The sequence below is a fragment of the Bos indicus x Bos taurus genome, chromosome 18 (genome assembly GCF_003369695.1).
Source record: "Bos indicus x Bos taurus breed Angus x Brahman F1 hybrid chromosome 18, Bos_hybrid_MaternalHap_v2.0, whole genome shotgun sequence".
NCBI classification, from domain to species: domain Eukaryota; kingdom Metazoa; phylum Chordata; class Mammalia; order Artiodactyla; family Bovidae; genus Bos; species Bos indicus x Bos taurus.
Genome location: NC_040093.1, coordinates 42,016,668 through 42,036,240, shown reverse-complemented (window position 1 = coordinate 42,036,240; position 19,573 = coordinate 42,016,668). Strand labels below are relative to the sequence as shown.

The 19,573-nt window shown below is 38.6% G+C and overlaps 1 protein-coding gene across 1 annotated transcript in view; it reads left to right on the top strand.

Annotated features, from left to right (window-relative positions):
* LPCAT2 (lysophosphatidylcholine acyltransferase 2) overlaps positions 1 to 19,573 on the top strand; it is a 64,238-nt gene that overhangs the window by 10,713 nt on the left and 33,952 nt on the right. The window contains exons 5-10 of the mRNA XM_027516536.1: positions 988 to 1,048; positions 1,940 to 1,998; positions 3,476 to 3,510; positions 6,156 to 6,210; positions 16,017 to 16,099; positions 19,378 to 19,503. Coding sequence (XP_027372337.1) covers positions 988 to 1,048; positions 1,940 to 1,998; positions 3,476 to 3,510; positions 6,156 to 6,210; positions 16,017 to 16,099; positions 19,378 to 19,503 — 419 coding nt within the window. The remainder of the gene's footprint in view (positions 1 to 987; positions 1,049 to 1,939; positions 1,999 to 3,475; positions 3,511 to 6,155; positions 6,211 to 16,016; positions 16,100 to 19,377; positions 19,504 to 19,573) is intronic.

The window sequence follows — 19,573 nt, the reverse complement described above, 5'->3', positions numbered from 1 at the left end:
GTCGTGTCCGACTCTGTGCGACCCTGTAGACGGCAGCCCACCAGGCTCCCCCGTCCCTGGGATTCTTGAGAGTTTATGATTTACTCTATATTAATTTATTCTTCATGGTATAGCTATAGAATATCCACTACATGAATTATATTTGTTATTGTATCTAATTGGAATAGGAAACCTGTTTGTTTTTTAAGTTGGAGAATGGAATCACACCTATTCACAATTTTTATTTCACAAATAACTTGTTTTATGGCAGTTTAGCTTACTAATTACTTTAATTATTACAAAATACCCATTACTAAATGCTGTAAGTGCAGGGATTTTGTTTCTGTGCTTAGCAATTTATTCATTGCTAAATTCCAGAAGTTTCAGAAAAATCAACCTGCTGTTTTATTCAGTTAATGGGGAACTGTAGTGCATAGTTTTTGTGTGGAAATCATAATATATTAAAAACTAAAAACACCTCCTCAGAAAAGAGTATTAAATTGTATTCCGTATGTCAACAAATTCAAGTAAGCATAAAGCATATTGTTGGTATTTCCTCCTTTTTTTCTCAGTACAACCTGAAACTGTATGTTGTAAGAGGGAATATCATTTAATGGGAAAATTGAAGCAGAAGTAGCAAATGATTTAGTTAAAGATGTATACCAGTAGAAGAAAGAATTTAATATTGCATAAAATGAATGCAACTTTGACCATGATTCAGGGTCTACAGCTTTTTTGAACCCTTTTCAGATCATTAGCATCATCATTAAGAAACATTTACTGCGTATATTCTCTCTTCAAAACTTTAATTCATTTTCAGGTTAATGGTCAGACTATACCTCTTTTAGAGCAAAACTGAACGATCTGATTCTAGGTTTCACTGAAATCAAGTGCTAGCCTTTTATTTTTGCTTTATAAAAGTTGGCAACTGTGAAGTCATAAGAAAGCAAGTATAGAGGTAATCTGTTAATTAGACTGAAATATTAAATCTATTCCTTTTCTCCCAAGATACTAGTTTTCCCAGAAGGTACTTGTACTAATCGGTCCTGTTTGATTACTTTTAAACCAGGTGAGATCAATTAAATTATGTATTGTGACAAAATAATGATTTCTCAAATGAGCTAATAATAAATATACAAACTAACTCATCAGTTTGCTTGGAGCATTTCTTATTTTCTGATAAAATGTTTTTAATACTGTGAATCCACAACTCACTCTTTTACTTTCTCTTTTGGTATCATAACACCTTCTTCTTTGGAATGTTGTGTGTGTGTGTGTGTGTGTGTGTGTGTGTGTGTGTGTGTTTGAGCAGAAACCACTAGCAATTTTTCTTTTCCTCCGAGAACAACCCCCACAGACACTTGGGGTCCGTGTTATCAAGTTAGAAAACCTATTTCAAAAAAAGAAAACCTATTTAAATTATCATTATAATGCTTTCAATTCCTTCTGAGGGTCATGCCTTTTTAAAATATTATGAAGTTGTGAATTTTATAGCAATTTATAATTTCATATGTCATTTAACAGTCATTACTAATATTTTAAAATGTTTTTGTACTGGCTGCTAGAATGCTCAGAACCAAAGTCAGAACTCACTCTAGCAAGTGTGGTAGTTAGTGGTTCAGCTTTTAGTTTCATCGACATTTTCTTCTCTTTATTTTATCTTTTCCTCTTAAAAAAAAAATTGTTGAATAAAAGGTATTTGGAAAATGAAAACAAATGGAGATAAAAATAATATTTTAAGTGACTTAGGCATAACATTTAATATTTTGCTTACATATTTCTAAATTTAAAAATCTCTCATTTTGGCTAACGTTAGGAATTTACCAACATTCAGCCAATAGTTTATGTGTACTCTTAAAACATTTAGTATATTTACATCATTTATTATTAATTTTTAATTCACTGTAAAACTTGTATTCATATAAAGAGCATGTTATAAAATTTCACTATGTGGTTATAGGAGCCTTCATTCCAGGAGTTCCAGTGCAGCCAATTCTCCTCAGATACCCAAACAAGCTGGTAAGCATCAAATTTTACTATGAGAAGAATCTCACCATTCCAAACAGCACAAATATCCTAGGACCCCTTTTGCTTGAATAAATTGATGAATGGGTAAATGGTGGGAACAGGTGGGCAGTCTCATTCTCCTTGCCACATTTAGTTTTTAAAAATTTGCAAGATTGGGGAGTTCCCTGGTGGTCCGGGGTTAGGACTTCACCTTCTGGTGTTGGGGGTGAAGGTTGGATCCCTGGTTGAGGAGCTAAGATCCTATGTGCCTCATGGCCAAAAAACCAGAACATAAATATCAGAAGTAATATTGTAACAAATTCAATAAAGTTTTCTTTTTAAAAGTCTGAAGCCTGGTTTATAACCTTAAAAAAAAGATACTTTCTTAAGAAAAACTTGCCAGGTAGGCACAAATTGGTTGATACCAATTTTTGATATTGCTTTTGCTATTACTAAGCTACAGGAAGATATCTCCTTAGCTTCTGCCCTGTTGTCCCTGTGATGGTATGAGTACGTCTCAGCTCCAGGGTCTCTTAGATTAGATTTGAAAAAGCTCTCACAAAGTTCTGATTTTTCATTAAGCTTGAAAGGAAAAACATCTCCTGATTCAATGGTTATTACTGGTGGAGAAGGATTGAAGTAGCAGGATAAATTTGGAAGAGGCTTGGTGTTCAATGACACTCAGTACTTAGTAGCTGAGACACTTGGCAAGTAGCTTAAATAAGAAAATAGCTGCAAAGAACTTCACATTCTACAGAAAGTCCATGTGGGCTCAGGAAATAGCCTTTGCTCCAGCAAGATGTATTGTCGTCTTCTGGATATTGGTTGTGTCACCATTTTCCTAAAGAAAGTTATTTTTTGGCAGGGAGATGGATATTTTGTTTCTGAGAGGAACTTTCTTTACTACAGAATTTACATAAAAAGGCAGGATGTAATTATTCATGCTCTATGTTATTTAAGATTGAGTTCTTGATCAACTTCCTATCAGTGGTTGATTTCTCAGCTTTGCACACTTTTAGTTAAAATTTATCAAATTTTTACTTAATATACTTCTGCCTATGGATTTGTATTTGTCATTTATCCAAATTTTTTCACTCTGTACTATTTCATTTCTATAGTCTCTTCTCCAATATAAACTTCTTTTTGAGAACTGACGTATTCTGGTTTTTGTAAGCCAATTAATTATCCAGATATGTTTTTATTAGGAAAATAGTTAAGCGTACACAATCATTTAAAAAAAAAAATTCAGATCAACTTAATTCCAGAAAAAGATACGTGGTTACATATGGATGACAAGACAGCTCTTTGCCATGTAGATATATAATCCAAGAACTGATAGATCACTTCACTATTGTTTAGTGCTTGTTTTGCTTTTCAACATATTGCTTTTAATTCAAAAAGGAAGTATATGAATACCAATATCAAAATAAAATTTTTGGTTTTGTTTGATATTTTTTCTGTAATAGTTTAAATACTATTGTTATTCTAGGATACTGTGACTTGGACGTGGCAAGGATATACATTGTAAGTTGCTTATTATTCATTTATATAAATTTTATTTAAGTGAAGAAAGAAAGAATTTTTTTTTTTTTAAGCCTTGTTTTTATAGAAGTAAAGATTTCTCATCAGAGCCTTAAATAACTGATAAGTTTCTGTAGAGAACATAACTATCTTGCCCATTAAACCCTAACGTGCAGAATTTAATGTGCAGAATTCTCCCATGTGCAGAATTCTAGTTGTTTGTCAGTTCTAATGCATCTCAAGTGTTTACCAATTCTTAAGAAACATTCCAGTGATCTCATTTGCATCTTCCTTAGCTTAAATTTTGTAGTTTCATTCTCAGTGCAAATTTAACGTTATCTGGTGTCTCCATCTGTTTTTTTTACCTCATTGGTTTAAATAGTCCAGAGCAGTTTAGTCATATGGCCTGAAATAGTTGTGATGTGTCTGATTTGAGTTGAGGAAATAGCTAAGCAAGTTTTCACTTCCACTCTTTGGTTTTGAGAGGCTGGGAAATCAGCAGTTTCTGTAAACAGTTAAGAGAAGAGAGGAATACTGTTTCACTGTTAAGCAAGCTGAAGTGAAATAGACCTTTTAAAAAGAGCAGAACACATAGAATCTTACTTTCTCTCAAGAAGTTCTTTTGTTTAGTTCCCCTCCCTATTCAGGTGCCTCCTTTGGTACCTGCTCAGACAACATTGACATCCCTCAGTGTTCACCTCAAGGAACCTGGCTGGCCTTGGGCTGCAGAAGAGAAAAATAAAATGACAAACCTTCCCCCAAATTAAAAAAAAAAAAAAGACAACATTTTGGATTTGAGGGCTTTCCCAGAGCTTATGCAGTAATGCCTTTTGATACTGTTACACACAGAGCTCAAATTATTGATGGATAGGTGACCATCACTTGGAAATATTTAAAAGAAATCATACTTTGCCTTCAAATACATTGTAGACAATCCAAACAACTTATGAAAATTAGATTTTTTTCACTACAAACTTATTTTCTCCATTTTTTGTGTATGTAAATTGCTTTGAAATAACACATTTAAATCAGAATAGATGGGCTGATTACATGTGTTAATAAACACTGATACTTGTGAGACGTTTATATTCCTGTTATGCTTTAGTCCTTGGTCGTCAGAGTTAAGTAAATAACACTAAAAATAGGGCACATAAACTGTAAAGGATATCTATTTATTCCCTTGGCTAGAATATCTTTCCTGTCATTACTAATTTCGAATTCCTGGTTTTCAGAAACAAATAGTATGAGAACATTTTAGGAAAAAAATACCTGAAAATTGAGGGATAACATATTTCTATTTCCTGAGGTATGTCATCCTCAGGGCCTTTACAAGTCTGCTTAGAGATAGTGACTTTGGGTTCATTGTGACTTTTTTTGGTTTTGCAGCTGGACCAGTGGAAATGAAGGTCAAATAGGAGATTGGGGGTAAATAGCGTGGTTAAGTATTTAATCTAGGCTTCTAACCTGAGAAGTATGTAACAGGAGGAAAAATGGGAGAGAGAATACAGCTAAGAAAGGAAAAAAATATTTTCAGAGTTAAAGATATCTTAGGATTTGTAAACAAACACAAGATCTTCTGAAGAAACAACTTTCATCTTAAGTCACGTCGCACTTGTGTGGTAACCTCCCGTTTTTACCTTATCTTCTCATCTCCATCATCTTATATTTAGCACTGTGTCTGTTATGTCCAAATCAGTTTCCCCAGTTGTCCTTGAGAATTCCATAAGAAATGCTGTTTGGTTTGTCTGTAGTGTGGACAAGTTGAGTTTCAAGAGATGTTGTGTGTGGTTTCATTTTCTTTTAATAGTGTTCAGAATTTTCAAATCAATATTTAAATCATTGAATTCCAAAGCTCTCTGTTAATCATTAAAGAAAAACTTACTTAATGAGAGATAATGTGGATTGGCTTTTATTTTTATGGGCCCACATTTTTTTTTTCACTATTAAAAATAATTTAGTAACATAATATTCTACTCAGGAGTTTTTCTGTAGACAAATTACTATATCTTAAAATGTGACTGTGAGTAGTTTTCTCTAGGTCTAGGAGTCTTAGTTGTCAAAGAGACTTCAAATTTGGGGTTCCTTCTGCTGACCTGTGGCTCTGACCCACAAATACATATTTGGTATTGTGTTTGGCAATTTAACTTTTGAATATCAAGAATAGTTCTCTATCCTCCAATTAAAAAAAAAAATCCTATGATAAACCATGGGGGCTTCCCAGGTGGCACAGTGATAAAGAATTTGCCTGCCAATGTAGAAGATGCAAGACACAGGTTCAATCCCTGGGTCAGGAATATCCCCTGGAGAAGGAAATGACAATCCACTCCAGTATTTTTAGGAAATCCCAAGACAGAGGAGTCTGTTGGGCTACAATCCGTGGGATTGCAAAGAGTCAGACATGACAGAGCAACTGAGCACATGATAAACCATAAAGGAAAAGAATATTAAAAAGAATGTATAATAAAAAATTTTAAATATTTTAAAAAGAATAGGTCTCTAAGCCCAAAAAGTGGTAAAGCAGCACAGTGGCATTTATAAATGCAGAATACGTACAAAGAGTGACAAACGTTGCTTGTTTGTCAGGAAAGGATGGTTGAGCAAGTTTAGGTAGTACCACATAAAAATGGCCTTCTCTCTTTTCTCCTCAGCATTCAACTTTGTGTGCTTACTTGGTGCCAGCCCTTCACAAGGGTGGAAGTTGAGGTAAGTGGTTCAAAATGTAGCCTTGAAACTTGTGGTTTGGCATTTCTTATCACAGTGAATTTTCAGTCTGGAGAGACCAGATGTAGAAAGATTGGAAGTTAAGTTTGCCACCTTGAAAATAAGCCCTGTTCTTTTGCAAATTGTGTATCTAAACCCAAGCTGTCAGAACTAGCCCTTAAACTTGTGTTAGGAAGCACAACTTCCTAGCTTCTGGGAATTTCCAACATGTCACCACCCTGATTGGCCATATTTTCATTACTCACTCCTATCTTTTTATTCCTTTTAATGCTGACAAATAGATTTAAGGGACTAGATCTGATAAACAGAGTGCCTGATGAACTGTGGACAGAGGTTCGTGACATTGTACAGGAGACAGGGATCAAGACCATCCACAAGAAAAAGAAATGCAAAAAAGCAAAATGGCTGTCTGAGGAGGCCTTACAAATAGCTGTGAAAAGAAGAGAAGCGAAAAGGAAAGATTTACCCATTTGAATGCAGAGTTCCAAAGAATAGAAAGGAGAGATAAGAAAGCCTTCCTCAGTGATCAGTGCAAAGAAATAGAGGAAATAACAGAATGGAAAGACTAGAGATTTCTTCAAGAAAATTAGAGATACCAAGGGAACATTTCATGCAAAGATGGGATCAATAAAGCACAGAAATGGTATGGACCTAACAGAAGCAGAAGATATTAAGAAGAGGTGGCAAGAATACACAGAAGAACTTTACATAAAAGATCTTCATGACCCAGATAATCACAATGGTGTGATCACTCATCTAGAGCCAGATATCCTGGAATGTGAAGTCAAGTGGGCCTTAGAAAGCATCACTACAAAGAAAGTTTGTGGAGGTGATGGAATTCCAGTTGAGCTCTTTCAAATCCTGAAATATGATGCTGTGAAAGTGCTGCACTCAATATGCCAGCAAATTTGGAAAACTCAGCAGTGGTCACAGGACTGGAAAAGGTCAGTTTTCATTCCAATCCCAAAGAAAGGCAATGCCAAAGAATGCTCAAACTACCACACAATTCCACTCATCGCACATGCTAGCAAAGTAATGCTCAGAATTCTCCAAGCCAGGCTTCAGCAATACGTGAACCATGAACTTCCAGATGTTCAAGCTGGTTTTAGAAAAGGCAGAGGAACCAGAGATCAAATTGCTAACATCCACTGGATCATCGAAAAAGCAAGAGAATTCCAGAAAAACATCTACTTCTGCTTTATTGACTATGCCAAAGCCTTTGACTGTGTGGATCACAATAAACTGTGGAAAATTCTGAAAGAGATGGGAATACCAGACCATCTGACCAGTCCTTTGAGAAACCTATATGCAGGTCAGGAAACAACAGTTAGAACTGGACATGGAACAACAGAATGGTTCCAAATAGGAAAAGGAGTATATCAAGGCTGCATATTGTCACCTTGCTTATTTAACTTATATGCAGAGTACGTCATAAGAAACATTGGGCTGGAAGAAGCACAAGCTGGAATCAAGATTGCCGGGAGAAATATCAATAACCTCAGATATGCAGATGACACCACCCTTATGGCAGAAAGTGAAGAAGAACTAAAGAACCTCTTGATGAAGGTGAAAGAGGAGAGTGAAAAAGTTGGCTTAAAGCTCAACATTCAGAAAACGAAGATCATGGCATCTGGTCCCATTACTTCATGGGAAATAGATGGGGAAATAGTGGAAACAGCGTCAGACTTATTTTTTTGGGCTCCAAAATCACTGCAGATGGTGATTGCAGCCATGAAATTAAAAGACACTTACTCCTTGGAAGGAAAGTTATGACCAACCTAGATAGCATATTGAAAAGCAGAGACATTACTCTGCCAACAAAGGTCCGTCTAGTCAAGGCTATGGTTTTTCCAGTGGTCATGTGTGGATGTGAGATTTGGACTATAAAGAAAGCTGAGCACTGAAGAATTGATGTTTTTGAACTGTGGTGTTGTAGAAGACTCTTGAAAGTCCCTTGGACTGCAAGGAGATCCAACCAGTCCATCTTAAAGGAGATCATTCCTGAGTGTTCTTTGGAAGGACTGATGCTCTAGCTGAAACTCCAATACTCTGGCCACCTGATGCAAAGAGCTGACTCATTGGAAAATACCCTGATGCTGGGAAAGATTGAGGGCTGGAGGAGAAGGGGACGACAGAGGATGAGATGGTTGGATGGCACCGACTCAATGGACATGAGTTTGGGTAAACTCCAGGAGTTGGTGATGGACAGGGAGGCCTGGCATGCTGTGGTCCATGGGGTCACAAAGAGTCAGACACAACTGAGCAACTGAACTGAACTGAATGCTGACCTCTGCCAAGTTTCATGATAAGCCTTCACATCCTGACCAAAGGAGCTACAGTAGCTGGTGGAACCCCTCAGCTTCTTGAAGATTTATGTTCCGTGAAATCTGAGAGATTGTGAGAGAGGTACAGAGTCAGAAACTCTCATTTTTAGAATAGTCTGTACATGGAAAACCTGAAGAAATCGTGTTATGTGAGCCATTAAGGCAGAAGAGCCATAAAGGTAGCTCATATCATCATTCACAGGACACTTTTTCACGTTCAGTGCCAGTGGCAGGTGGGGAGTGGAGGAGTAATTAGAATGTTCTGAAAATTCTGACCAGATTTTTAAGACTTTGAAGATTGATTCCAAGAACTCTGCTTAGTTTCTAGGGATGACATGGAATAATGGGCCTTTGAGTTCAGAATCTTGTTGGCTTTGGTGATACCCTTAAGTAGCTTCTGAATAGAGGATCACAATAGTGGTTCTCCAGATTTTTGCTTGGATTTTCCAATTGCATCCACAGCTTTTGTAATGAAAACCCTAAGTTTGTATATGTAATTCAGAGTCCTGAGTGGGGGCCAGTGCTCTAAGTGACAAGACTGTGGAATTTAAGTTATAAGAATCTTATTTTACCTTGTTGGATAGCTTGGTTATTCAGCCATTTAGATGTCAATAATGCCAAATGTTGTAGGAGCTCAAATTATGTCAGAGTGAGTTTGACTACAATGAAATTTTCTTGAGACTTGCAAGTTGCTTGCCTGCCATGAAAATACTTGTTTATTAATTACATGTCACACTTCCCCACTTTTAAACCAGCTCAATATCTTTCCATGTGACCAGAAAACACTAGATCTTAGATGTTTCCAGAGAAACAGGTTCAATTTCCTGAGTCTATGAAATAAACTGACAACAAGCAGATTAACAGCGGAAAAGATATATACAAATTTATTCATCTGTATCCTAATAAGTTTAGAAAGTATGAGGAGAAGCAAATTAATCAGATTTCTTTTTCTGAGACTTCTCAGTGCCTTTGAAATGTTTGACCACTGAACCCCTTTTCTCTCTGGAAAGCTCCTAGAACTAGTGTTCCATAGAATAGCATTTTGGGAAACCTTGTTGGAAAGAAATATCTTATTACTTCTAAGTACTCTGAGCACTGCTCTTCCTTCTTGAATAGCTTCTCAGATAGCTAGCCCTGTTTTCTTAATCTAAAAAGGAAAAGAAAACCCAAACATAAAACAGCCATACTATCTTCCCTGCAAATTCAGAGATACTGTTTTTATATATGTGTGTGAGAAGTCACTCATTCATGTCTGGCTCTTTGTGATCCCATGGATTGTAGCCTGCCAGACTCCTCTGTCCATGAGATTTTCCAGGCCAGAATACTGGAGTGGGTTGCCTTTTCCTTTTCCAGGGGATCTTCCTGACCCAGGGATCAAACCCAGGTCTCCTGCATTGCAGGCAGATTCTTTACCACTGAGCCATCTGGGAAGCTCATATATATATATAGCTATAACTATATATATAACTATATAACTATATATCGGAGAAGGCAATGGCACCCCACTCCAGTATTCTTGCCTGGAAAATCCCATGGACAGAGGAGCCTATAACTATATATAGAGTTCCTTCCTCTTAAGTTACCCCTCTTTAGCTAAGATCTGGCAGTAGATGTGGAAATGCACACAGAACTGTTCATTTTTTTCGTCTAGCACACAAATCAGTGGTCAAATTCTGTTACAACAGAGGTATGCAAATTCCTCGTGCTTTTGCCCTGACCATTGTTACCACATTTCCTTTCTGGGTCGGGGCTCGCTTTCTTTCTTTTCAATTACAGCATTTGCATCCTCCTACCAGTTCTTAGACCATTCAGATAATATTTTCTGCAAAGCAAAGAATATATCCTTTGTTCGATGACTTCACACTCAAAACAGCTTTCAACCAGTTGAAAACAGCTGAATAGGTAGGGATTTGAGGTGTAAGAATTGAAGATGGAAATTTGTGGAGTTCAAATTGGGTATTCTTGTTTTTGTTGTTGTTGTTTAGTTGCTCAGTCGTGTGCAACTCTTCTGTGACCCCATGGACTGTAGCCCACCAGGCTCCACTGTCCGTGGGATCCCAGGCAAGAATACTGGAGTGAGTTGCCATTTCCTTCTCCAGGGAGTCTTCCACCTCAGGGATCAAACCTGCATCTCATTCACTGGCAGATGGATTCTTGACCACTGTGCACCCGGAAGCCCAAATTCTTATTTTAATTGTAATTTGAAGTTTATGAGTCTGCCTTTCACCCAGGGGACTCCTAGCTACTTTATGACTTTTGAATATGTTAATTCCTCACTGCTGCTGCTGCTGCTAAGTCGCGTCAGTCGTGTCCAACTCTGTGCGACCCCATAGACGGCAGCCCACCAGGCTCCCCCGTCCCTGGGATTCTCCAGGCAAGAACACTGGAGTGGGTTGCCATTTCCTTCTCCAATGCATGAACGTGAAAAGTGAAAGTGAAGTCGCTCAGTTGTGTCAGACTCTTCGCGACCCCATGGACTGCAGCCCACCAGGCTCCTCCGTCCGTGGGATTCTCCAGGCAAGAGCACTGGAGTGGGGTGCTGTCGCCTTCTCCGAATCCCTCACTGGTGGGCTGTAATTGCAAAATGTATCCCAGAGGCCCACCAGGCACTAAGTATATGCGCACCATGGCTCAAGACTCTCGCAAGGGGCTTCCCTGGTGGTCCAATGCTTATGACTATTTTTGCTTTGCAAACTTTGCAAATAAGTTCATCTGTACCATTTTTCTAGATCCCAAATATAAGTGATATTATATGGTGTTTGTTTTTCTCTTTCTGACTTACTTCACTCTGTATGACAAGCTCTAGGTCTATCTACATCTCTGCAAATGGCACTATTTCAAAGAACTGCACATTTCTTAAGATTCATCTGTTAAAATCCTTTTCTGTTACTTAGAGGAGGAAAAGATTGATTGTAGTATCATTACTAATCAATCTTCCTCTTGTCATCATTTATTTAATAGAAAGGAATGTGCTCATGTGGTCATTAAATAACGAATAAACCAGCTTTACTGGTTCAGAGTATTCATGCAAAAGACTGGCTCTGGGTAACAGAGAGCCTTAAACAATGCTTGGGAGAATTGGGGCTTAATCTTGTGTGGAGTCTAAGGCCCTTGAGGAGGTACTTTTGGGACCAAAAGTACAAAGGATGCTAGTGTGGGAAGCAGTCCAGTTAGACTCTGACCTCCTCCTCGTCTGGGTCGAAATGGTACAGAGTAAATAGAGTAAGGGAGGAGAGAAGATTGCAGTGAGGAGGGGAATGGACCTGGGGAGCCTATCTCAGGTGCAATGGGAAAGTGAATTGAAGTTCACATGGGATGCTCTAGGGGAGGAGAGATTTCCCTCTACCTATCCAGGTTCGATTCCTGGGTCTATGAAATAGACTGACAACAGGCTGATTAACAGCAGAAAAGATATATACAGATTTATTAACTTTCCATATGGTATGCACAAGGGCATCACAGGGGATAAAAAGTGAATACCCAAAAAAAGTGAGATTTGAGTACCTTATTATTTCCCATGGGCAGAGGAGCCTGGTAGGCTGCAGTCCATGGGGTCACGAAGAGTTGGACACAACTGATTGACTTCCCTTTCACTTTTCACTTTCATGCATTGGAGAAGGAAATGGCAACCCACTCCAGTGTTCTTGCCTGGAGAATCCCAGGGATGGGGGAGCCTGGTGGGCTGCCGTCTATGGGGTCACACAGAGTCAGACATGACTGAAGCAACTTAGCAGCAGCAGCAGCAGCAGCATACCTTATTATTAATAATGAAAGCAAGGGAGGGAAGGGCATAGGCCACTTAGGGGAGAATAAATGATTTTTAAGAAAGAACAGTAGGCTCTTAGAAGAGATGGGAGATGTGATGGTGTGTGATAAAGTTTGTCTGGGTGTGATGTTGCCTTCTGGTCTCCTCCCCTCTGATGAGAGTCAGTCTTGCCTGTATGATGAAACTCCCTAGGAGGAGATTTAGGACAATTAAGTTCTTTTTGTAAGATCTGTCATAGGCAGATAAGGGGAATTTAGAGAAAGCCTCTCCCTCCATTGCTGTTTTTAAGTGTCTTCAGCTTAAAATAATCAATATATCTAAGAGGCATATTTGGTGTGGCATGTCCTGAACTCCTTCACTGTCTTCTTTCTAAAGTTGAAAATGAAGTGTCATTGAAATGAAAGTGGAATTGCAACTTGAGACACAAGGACCATGTTTGAAACAGGAAAATAGGCTGGCAGCAGGTCAAAGAGGGATACAAGAGGACTTCCAAGTACCAGTGAGGTTCGATTTAAATAACTTGATCCTCACCCATCACATCGACAATAAAAAAAAAAAAAAAATAGACTTGGTGTTAAGATCACATGTTTTGGCCCACCTGCACAAACTAGAAGGATAAAAGATCTTCAATATAATAAACCAAAAAATTTTTTGTCTCATTGCAGCATGTGGGATCTTAGTTCCCTGACCAGGGATTGAACCCATGTCCCCTGCAGTGGAAGTGTGGCATCCTAACCACTGGACTGCCAGGGAATTCCCAAAAAAGTACTTTTATATTTGGAGCCAGCATGGTCACCTTGAGAAATTACATAATTTTTCAAGCAGCTCCAAGGACTTGAACATGAGTTTGTAGTAGCCTCAGCCAATGAGGTTTTGTACCTTTGCTGAGCATCTCTCAGTTAGCATCACTGTCTAACAGGAGTAGGAAGGCAGGATCAGGAGAGGTGACTGAGCATGTGATTAGCACCCTGCATATGGCGGGAGTGGCAGATTTAGGTGACAGAAAGGTCATACAGAAGTGTCTGACTCCCAAAGTCCAGTGTAGACAGGCAGACAGATGTTGCCAGGAGGGGGTAGATAGAGAGGGATGAATAGGTGCTGAGAGAGACCATCAGGTTCTTGGAGTTTCTGCATGACTAGGTTAAGGGAGGAGTAAACACTGATAGATAATGAGAAAGTCTCATGGAAAACCTTGTCAGAGGAGGAGATCAGAATGGCCAGGGCGGGGTTGAGAAGGGTATCTATGGCCAGGTGAAGGGGCTGTGAAATCAAGATAGGCCATCAGTGTGGATACTGAGGATAGCAAGAGAAGATAAAGGTAGAAACTTTGTGGTAGAAAATTTGTGGTTGGGGTCACTGGGGTATTTAGGTGTGTATTAGGGTTCAGTGATAGATAATGGCAATCATGTTACCCTCTCTCTGGCTGATCTTCCTTCCAAATAAAAGATATGTTAATGCAGTGAACCTTGAATGACTTTGTACAAATTGGAAATGTGATATAGAGGACAAAGTCTTCTCCAAGGAGAAGTGACTTATTAGAATTTCCACTGAATGGCTTCTCAGAAGGGTTGGGGGCCTCCAAGACCTATGAGTGTCAAATCCAGACTGTTAATTATTTTGGACTCTCAGTGGAATTTGTTTTTGTGGAAAATACTTCCAGCACTAAAAGCAACCAAACTCATAGTTCATTGTATTGTGTTCGGTTAGCAGTGTAACAGCAATTTATTTTTTTAGGGTTTTCAATATGTGCTTTTATGACCCACCAATCAAGTGTATTATAAATGATCCTTTGGCTTTTTAAAAATGAATAGTTATTTGACAATTTAAAATTTTAATTGATCATATTATTTTGTTAGTTTTTCTGTGAACATCTCTTTTAACATAGTTTTCTCCCTTGGATTTTATCCTAAGCAACTGTAAGAGATTTTAACCTGAACATGATGGAGGGAACTTTTGGAAATATTTATTTGCATTGTTTGTTGCTCTGGATATATAAGTGATGTGGGGACCTCTGGTGGCTTAGTTTATTTTTCCAGCTTAAAGAATGACTGGGTACTAAGTGAAAAGCTAGACTTAGAAGTCCAGTTGAAAAGGACGGAATCTAGTCAATTTTTTTCCTTTGACACTAGAGGTAATTGAGGCCTATAAAGGCTAAATGACATTTCCAGGATCTCGCATAGCAGAGCCAAGGCGTCAACCCAGGCCCATGCTGTCTCCGCACTGTGACATTGTCCTCTTGGAGAGGATGTTAAAAAAAAAATGTGAGAAGTAAAGTGACATTATCCTATGATTTCTGTCCATTTTATCCTAAAAATGTCCCTTGGGTCCATTCTGGCCTCTATATCCTCCCTCCCTCTGCTCATGTTATTACCATCACTCACGTTGATTGCAGTTGTCTCCAGGGCTCCTCCCTGCTCTGAGCCCCTTCCCCTTTGGTTATCCACTCCCTGCCACCGAAGTTACTGCTCAAAAACTCTGAGCCTCTTCCCCTTTGGTTATCCACTCCAAGAGTCGGGCCGACTGAGCGACTTCACTTTCAGTTTTCACTTTCATGCATTGGAGAAGGAAATGGCAACCCACTCCAGTGTTCTTGCCTGGAGAATCCCAGGGACGGGGGAGCCTGGTGGGCTGCCGTCTATGGGGTTGCACAGAGTCGGACACGACTGAAGCGACTTAGCAACGGCAGCTATTGACAAGATCATGCTTATCCTCAAAAACTCAAGATCAAGTGTTCGCTTTTCTGTAAAACCTCTTTGATTGCTTTTTCCAGCCCCTTGACCAAATTAATCATTTCCTGTCACTCATGCTCATACTCCAGGAGAGTTGTAAAATATGACAGGCCTTGGGCTGAATCCTGGTCATGTGACCTATATAACTTTAAGTAAGTTAATTAAGCCCTATCATTAAGGGTAATGATAGTTCGTGTGTGTTGTGTCAGTCTACCCTATTAAGATATGTATCTTCTTTAGAGCAGGAGTTAGGGTCCTGTTCTTACCTGATACATAGTAGGTGCTCAAAAAATCTAAAATGACTTAAATACAGTACCAGAACCTTGTTAATGTTAGAAGACTATAATCAAAAACAAGGGCAGTATCAATGAGGTATCACAGAATATCACGTGGAGAAAAAAAGTAAAATTTAAAATGATAAAGGAAAACATGATGTTAGACGAAAGATAGAAAGCCCACATAGGGTTAAAAAACAAGCAGAAGAAATGATAAAACAAAATTTGATCAAGTGATAAAGTATGACTGATATAGGAATGGATAGAGAAGATAAACTGCAAAAAACAAAGTGCTATTCCTAATAACATTTTCAAACACAAAGGCTGGGTGGGAGAAAAGGCAGCTTTGAGAATAAGATCTGAGCAGTTTCAGCTTTACAACTTCCAGAATTCCAGACATTGACTCATTTCATCCTCACCACAACCAGGGATGTGGGTGATCATAGCCCTCTTTTTAGAGTTGAGGAGACAGTTCAGAAAACTTAAAGGTCATAATAGTTAACATACAGAAAGACCCAGAGCTTGAATTCACATCTCCTGAGTCCAAGCACAGTGTGTTCTTTACATTTTATCTTGTAACCTGTGTGCTAGAAAGGCAGGGGATTTCATATAATGACAGCTTATAAACTAATTTATTTAGCAATTAAAGTATTAGGCCTCACAATTGTAATGGAAAGGTTTATTTGCCTTTCAGTTTATGCCTGTTCAAGTACCAAGTGATGAAGAAAGAAGTGATCCTGTCCTTTTTGCCAGTACAATCCGGAATGTAATGGCAGAGTAAGTATCTATATGTGATTGTAATCAGTAAATAGTTTTTAAATTATTGGTAAATGACATTTACTATTGTTTGAAGTTTTTGTTTTTTCTTTCTGAGGGCCTCATTCCCCAACTCATTTTGGTAAGGAAAAAGAATGTGCCCAGGAATGTAGTCAGTAAGACAGTCTATAAATATTTTCCCAGATGTAACCCCAAACTATTGGTAACGTGCCTCTGCCAGAATGGGAGCAGGAAGGGTACATGACCCAGAAGAAACCAGCCAGTGACTTCCAAAGGATGGATTCCCCCAACCTGGCCTGTCACCATCAGCCAAAGATGGTCTGAGCCGTTCGTGCCATGACCCACCTTCTATCCTCTCAGCCTCCATGTAGCTGCTGAGGTTGGGTGTTTCAAAGGCATAAATGATTACAGCACTGAAAAGGAAAAAGTCTGCAAGGAATGCACTAGCTGCCTAAAAAAGGGGAAAAGTCACCCTCACTAAGGGGATGGATATAATTTAGGATTTAGAAACTGCAAAACATAAGCCAAGTGTTTTCCTGCACATAAAGGAGTTTTAACTGATTGCTCTTCTGATTATATAAATTACCTCTCCTCCTATAATGAAAGAGTGTTATATTGAGTTCATTTTTTCTCAAAAACCCTGATGAACTTTTTTGCCAACCCAATACTGTCCTCACCACCCAGGCAGTCTCAGAGCCCTCCAGGTGTGTACACGCTTTCCCAGCACCACCTCCCTCAGTCATGTCCAGCAGTGGGTTTGGAGCTAATAAACCAGCTGTATTTATTCTCTTAGTGAAAATGCAATGAGAACTCTGAATTTAGCTTCATAGCTGAATTTGGCATTATAAACAAGATTATATACATTATATCAGTATGTTTATGTATATTATATATATTAATACTTCACAGGAAACTAACTTTATTTTCAAAAAAATAAATGTCTAAGTCTTTGGCTGAAAAAGTTTTGTTACTGTATGTCCCAGCATGTAGTTGATTTACCTAGTTTCTTGAGCAGCTACAAAATTTGCTTTGATATTGTTTTCTTCCCTCTTCCCTTGTGTTTTCATAGTAGCTTATGTCCAAAAGTTAGGAAGGAAGATAAGTATAAGGAAATGACATAATTTATATGAGATATTTTGGCTTCCTGAAATGTCTAAAAACATTTTTTTGTGTGTGCCTAAAAACAGAGGAAGGATTTGTTTAAGCATCCTTTTCCTGGATTTGGAGGCATGGAGGTAGAAGGGCCTTGGATAAAGAATAAGGAAGCAGATTTCCCTGGTGGTCCAGTAGTTAGGACACCATGCTTCCAGCACAGGTGGTGCGGGTTCAATTCCTGTTTGGGGAACTAAGATCCCATATGCTGCATAGGGTGACCAAAAAAATAAAAAGAGCAAGAAAGACCTCAATTAGTTGCACAAGGTTGGACAAGTTCCTTCCAAGGCTCCTTTCCTCATGTGTAAAAGTGGGAGTTCTAATCCTTGCTTGGCCTTTCTCATGGTTTTGGTTATTATGAGAGTCAAGTAGGAAAGTATTTGTTGAATGCATTTGAAATGGTAAAGAGCCAAGTCAAAGTAAGTCATGGTGGTCGACCACCAATAAATATTTACCAAGCGCTATGCTAGACCATTTACTTGTGTTATGTAACATAATCTTCACAGCAGCTCTGAGACAGGTGAGGAACAGAGGCTCTGAGGGCAAAGTGTTTTGTTCAAGACCATGGTGGATAGTGAGAGTCTCTGGCATGCATGCTCCATCACTAAGTCAGGTTCAACTCTTCTGCGACCCCATGGACTGTAGCCCGCCAGGCTCCTCTGTCCATGGGATTTTCCAGGCAAGAATACTGGAGTGGGTTGCCATTTCCTTCTCCAGGGGAACTTCCCCACCCAGGGCTTGAACCTGGGTCTCCTGCATTGGCAGGCAGGTTCTTTACCACTGAGCCACCAGGGAAGTGAGAGTCTCTTGACTGGGATTCAGAGCCATACTTCATGTTACCAAAGCCCAAGTTCTTGACTGTTTTGTTCTGTTCACTGTTATAATTCCTGAAATGTTTTTTAATTCTTCATATTTTTTACACCAAATAGTTATTAATCAAAACAGCTTAGTTGCAGGTAAGAAAAAAATGTTTCTTTATATTGCATTCATTGAAAATTTAATGTTCTTAGCCATGATTCAGCAAAATCAAATAACAGCTGATGACATAATGTTATGATTGTCACTGAATAGGTGTGAATAAAACTTTAGCCAAGAGGGATCTGCAGGAAATTTATGTACTGCACAGGTGTTCTTCTTGTCACTCAAGTGTCTTTTTTTTTTTTTTTGGACTTGCCAGCCTTGGTTTTATTTATTTTTTTTTAAATTTTATTTTATTTTTAAACTTTACATAATTGTATTAGTTTTGCCAAACATCAATCAAGTGTCTTTTCAAGTTCTTGTTAATATGTATTTTTGCCAAGTCTGGTTCCCTATTAGTAGATCTCTGAGCAGGAGGGAGGTGGTTGGAGTTGTGCACCTGTTTGAGGATGGAGGGTGTTTAGGTTTGTAAGAAATATGATCTTATTATCAGTTCTGTTCAGTATTTTTTGAAGATTGCTGGGTAACAAGAAGACAATCTTCAAACTTAAAAGATGAAAAAATGCAGATGACTAGTGATCTGTATAAACTATTCACTTATAATATCTAGGTGTCATTTATCTGTTTAAATATCATGTCCATAGGGATTCTTAGTTGGTCTTTAAAATAACCAGGGTTATTTAAGGAAATGGCGGGTTGCCATTTCCTTCTCCAGGGGATCTTCTTGACCCAGTGATCAAACCCGTGGCTCCAGCCATCTCCTGCATTGTAGGCGGATTCTTTACCACTGAGCCACTAAGGAAGCCCACAGTAACCCAGTGGAGGAAGTGACTATTCTACGCACAGATGAGAACAATGAGGCTTAGGTTAAGTGCCAAAAGTGCCACAGCTGGTAAAAGACTCCATAGAGTCTTGAACTTAAGTTTTCTCATTACTTTCCATGGACTGAAGTCAACTACTATTATCATTGTAGTCAAAGCACAAAACTGGTGAACTGGCAGAGCACACAGACATGAGGAGATTGACTTGGGCCACAGGAAATCTGTGAAGTAAAGAAATATGTGTCTTTGGCAATAACAAGCCAAAGCCACTGGTTCAAAAGGTAGTAAATACTTTTCCATTTACTGTTTGTTGACCAATTCAAGCTTACTGAAAAATCATCACCTTTTTAAAAAAGTTGAATTTGTTTGCTTTTTAATACTTTATAGAGCTCTGAAAATTCCAGTAACAGATCACACCTACGAAGACTGCAGATTGATGATTTCAGCTGGCCAGTTGACACTGCCTATGGAAGCTGGGTTGGTGGAATTTACCAAAATCAGCCGGAAATTGAAGTAAGCATATTTTTAAATCACCACACTTTCCTAAAGGTGTCTGAAAGAGATCTGAAATCCTGTATGTTTA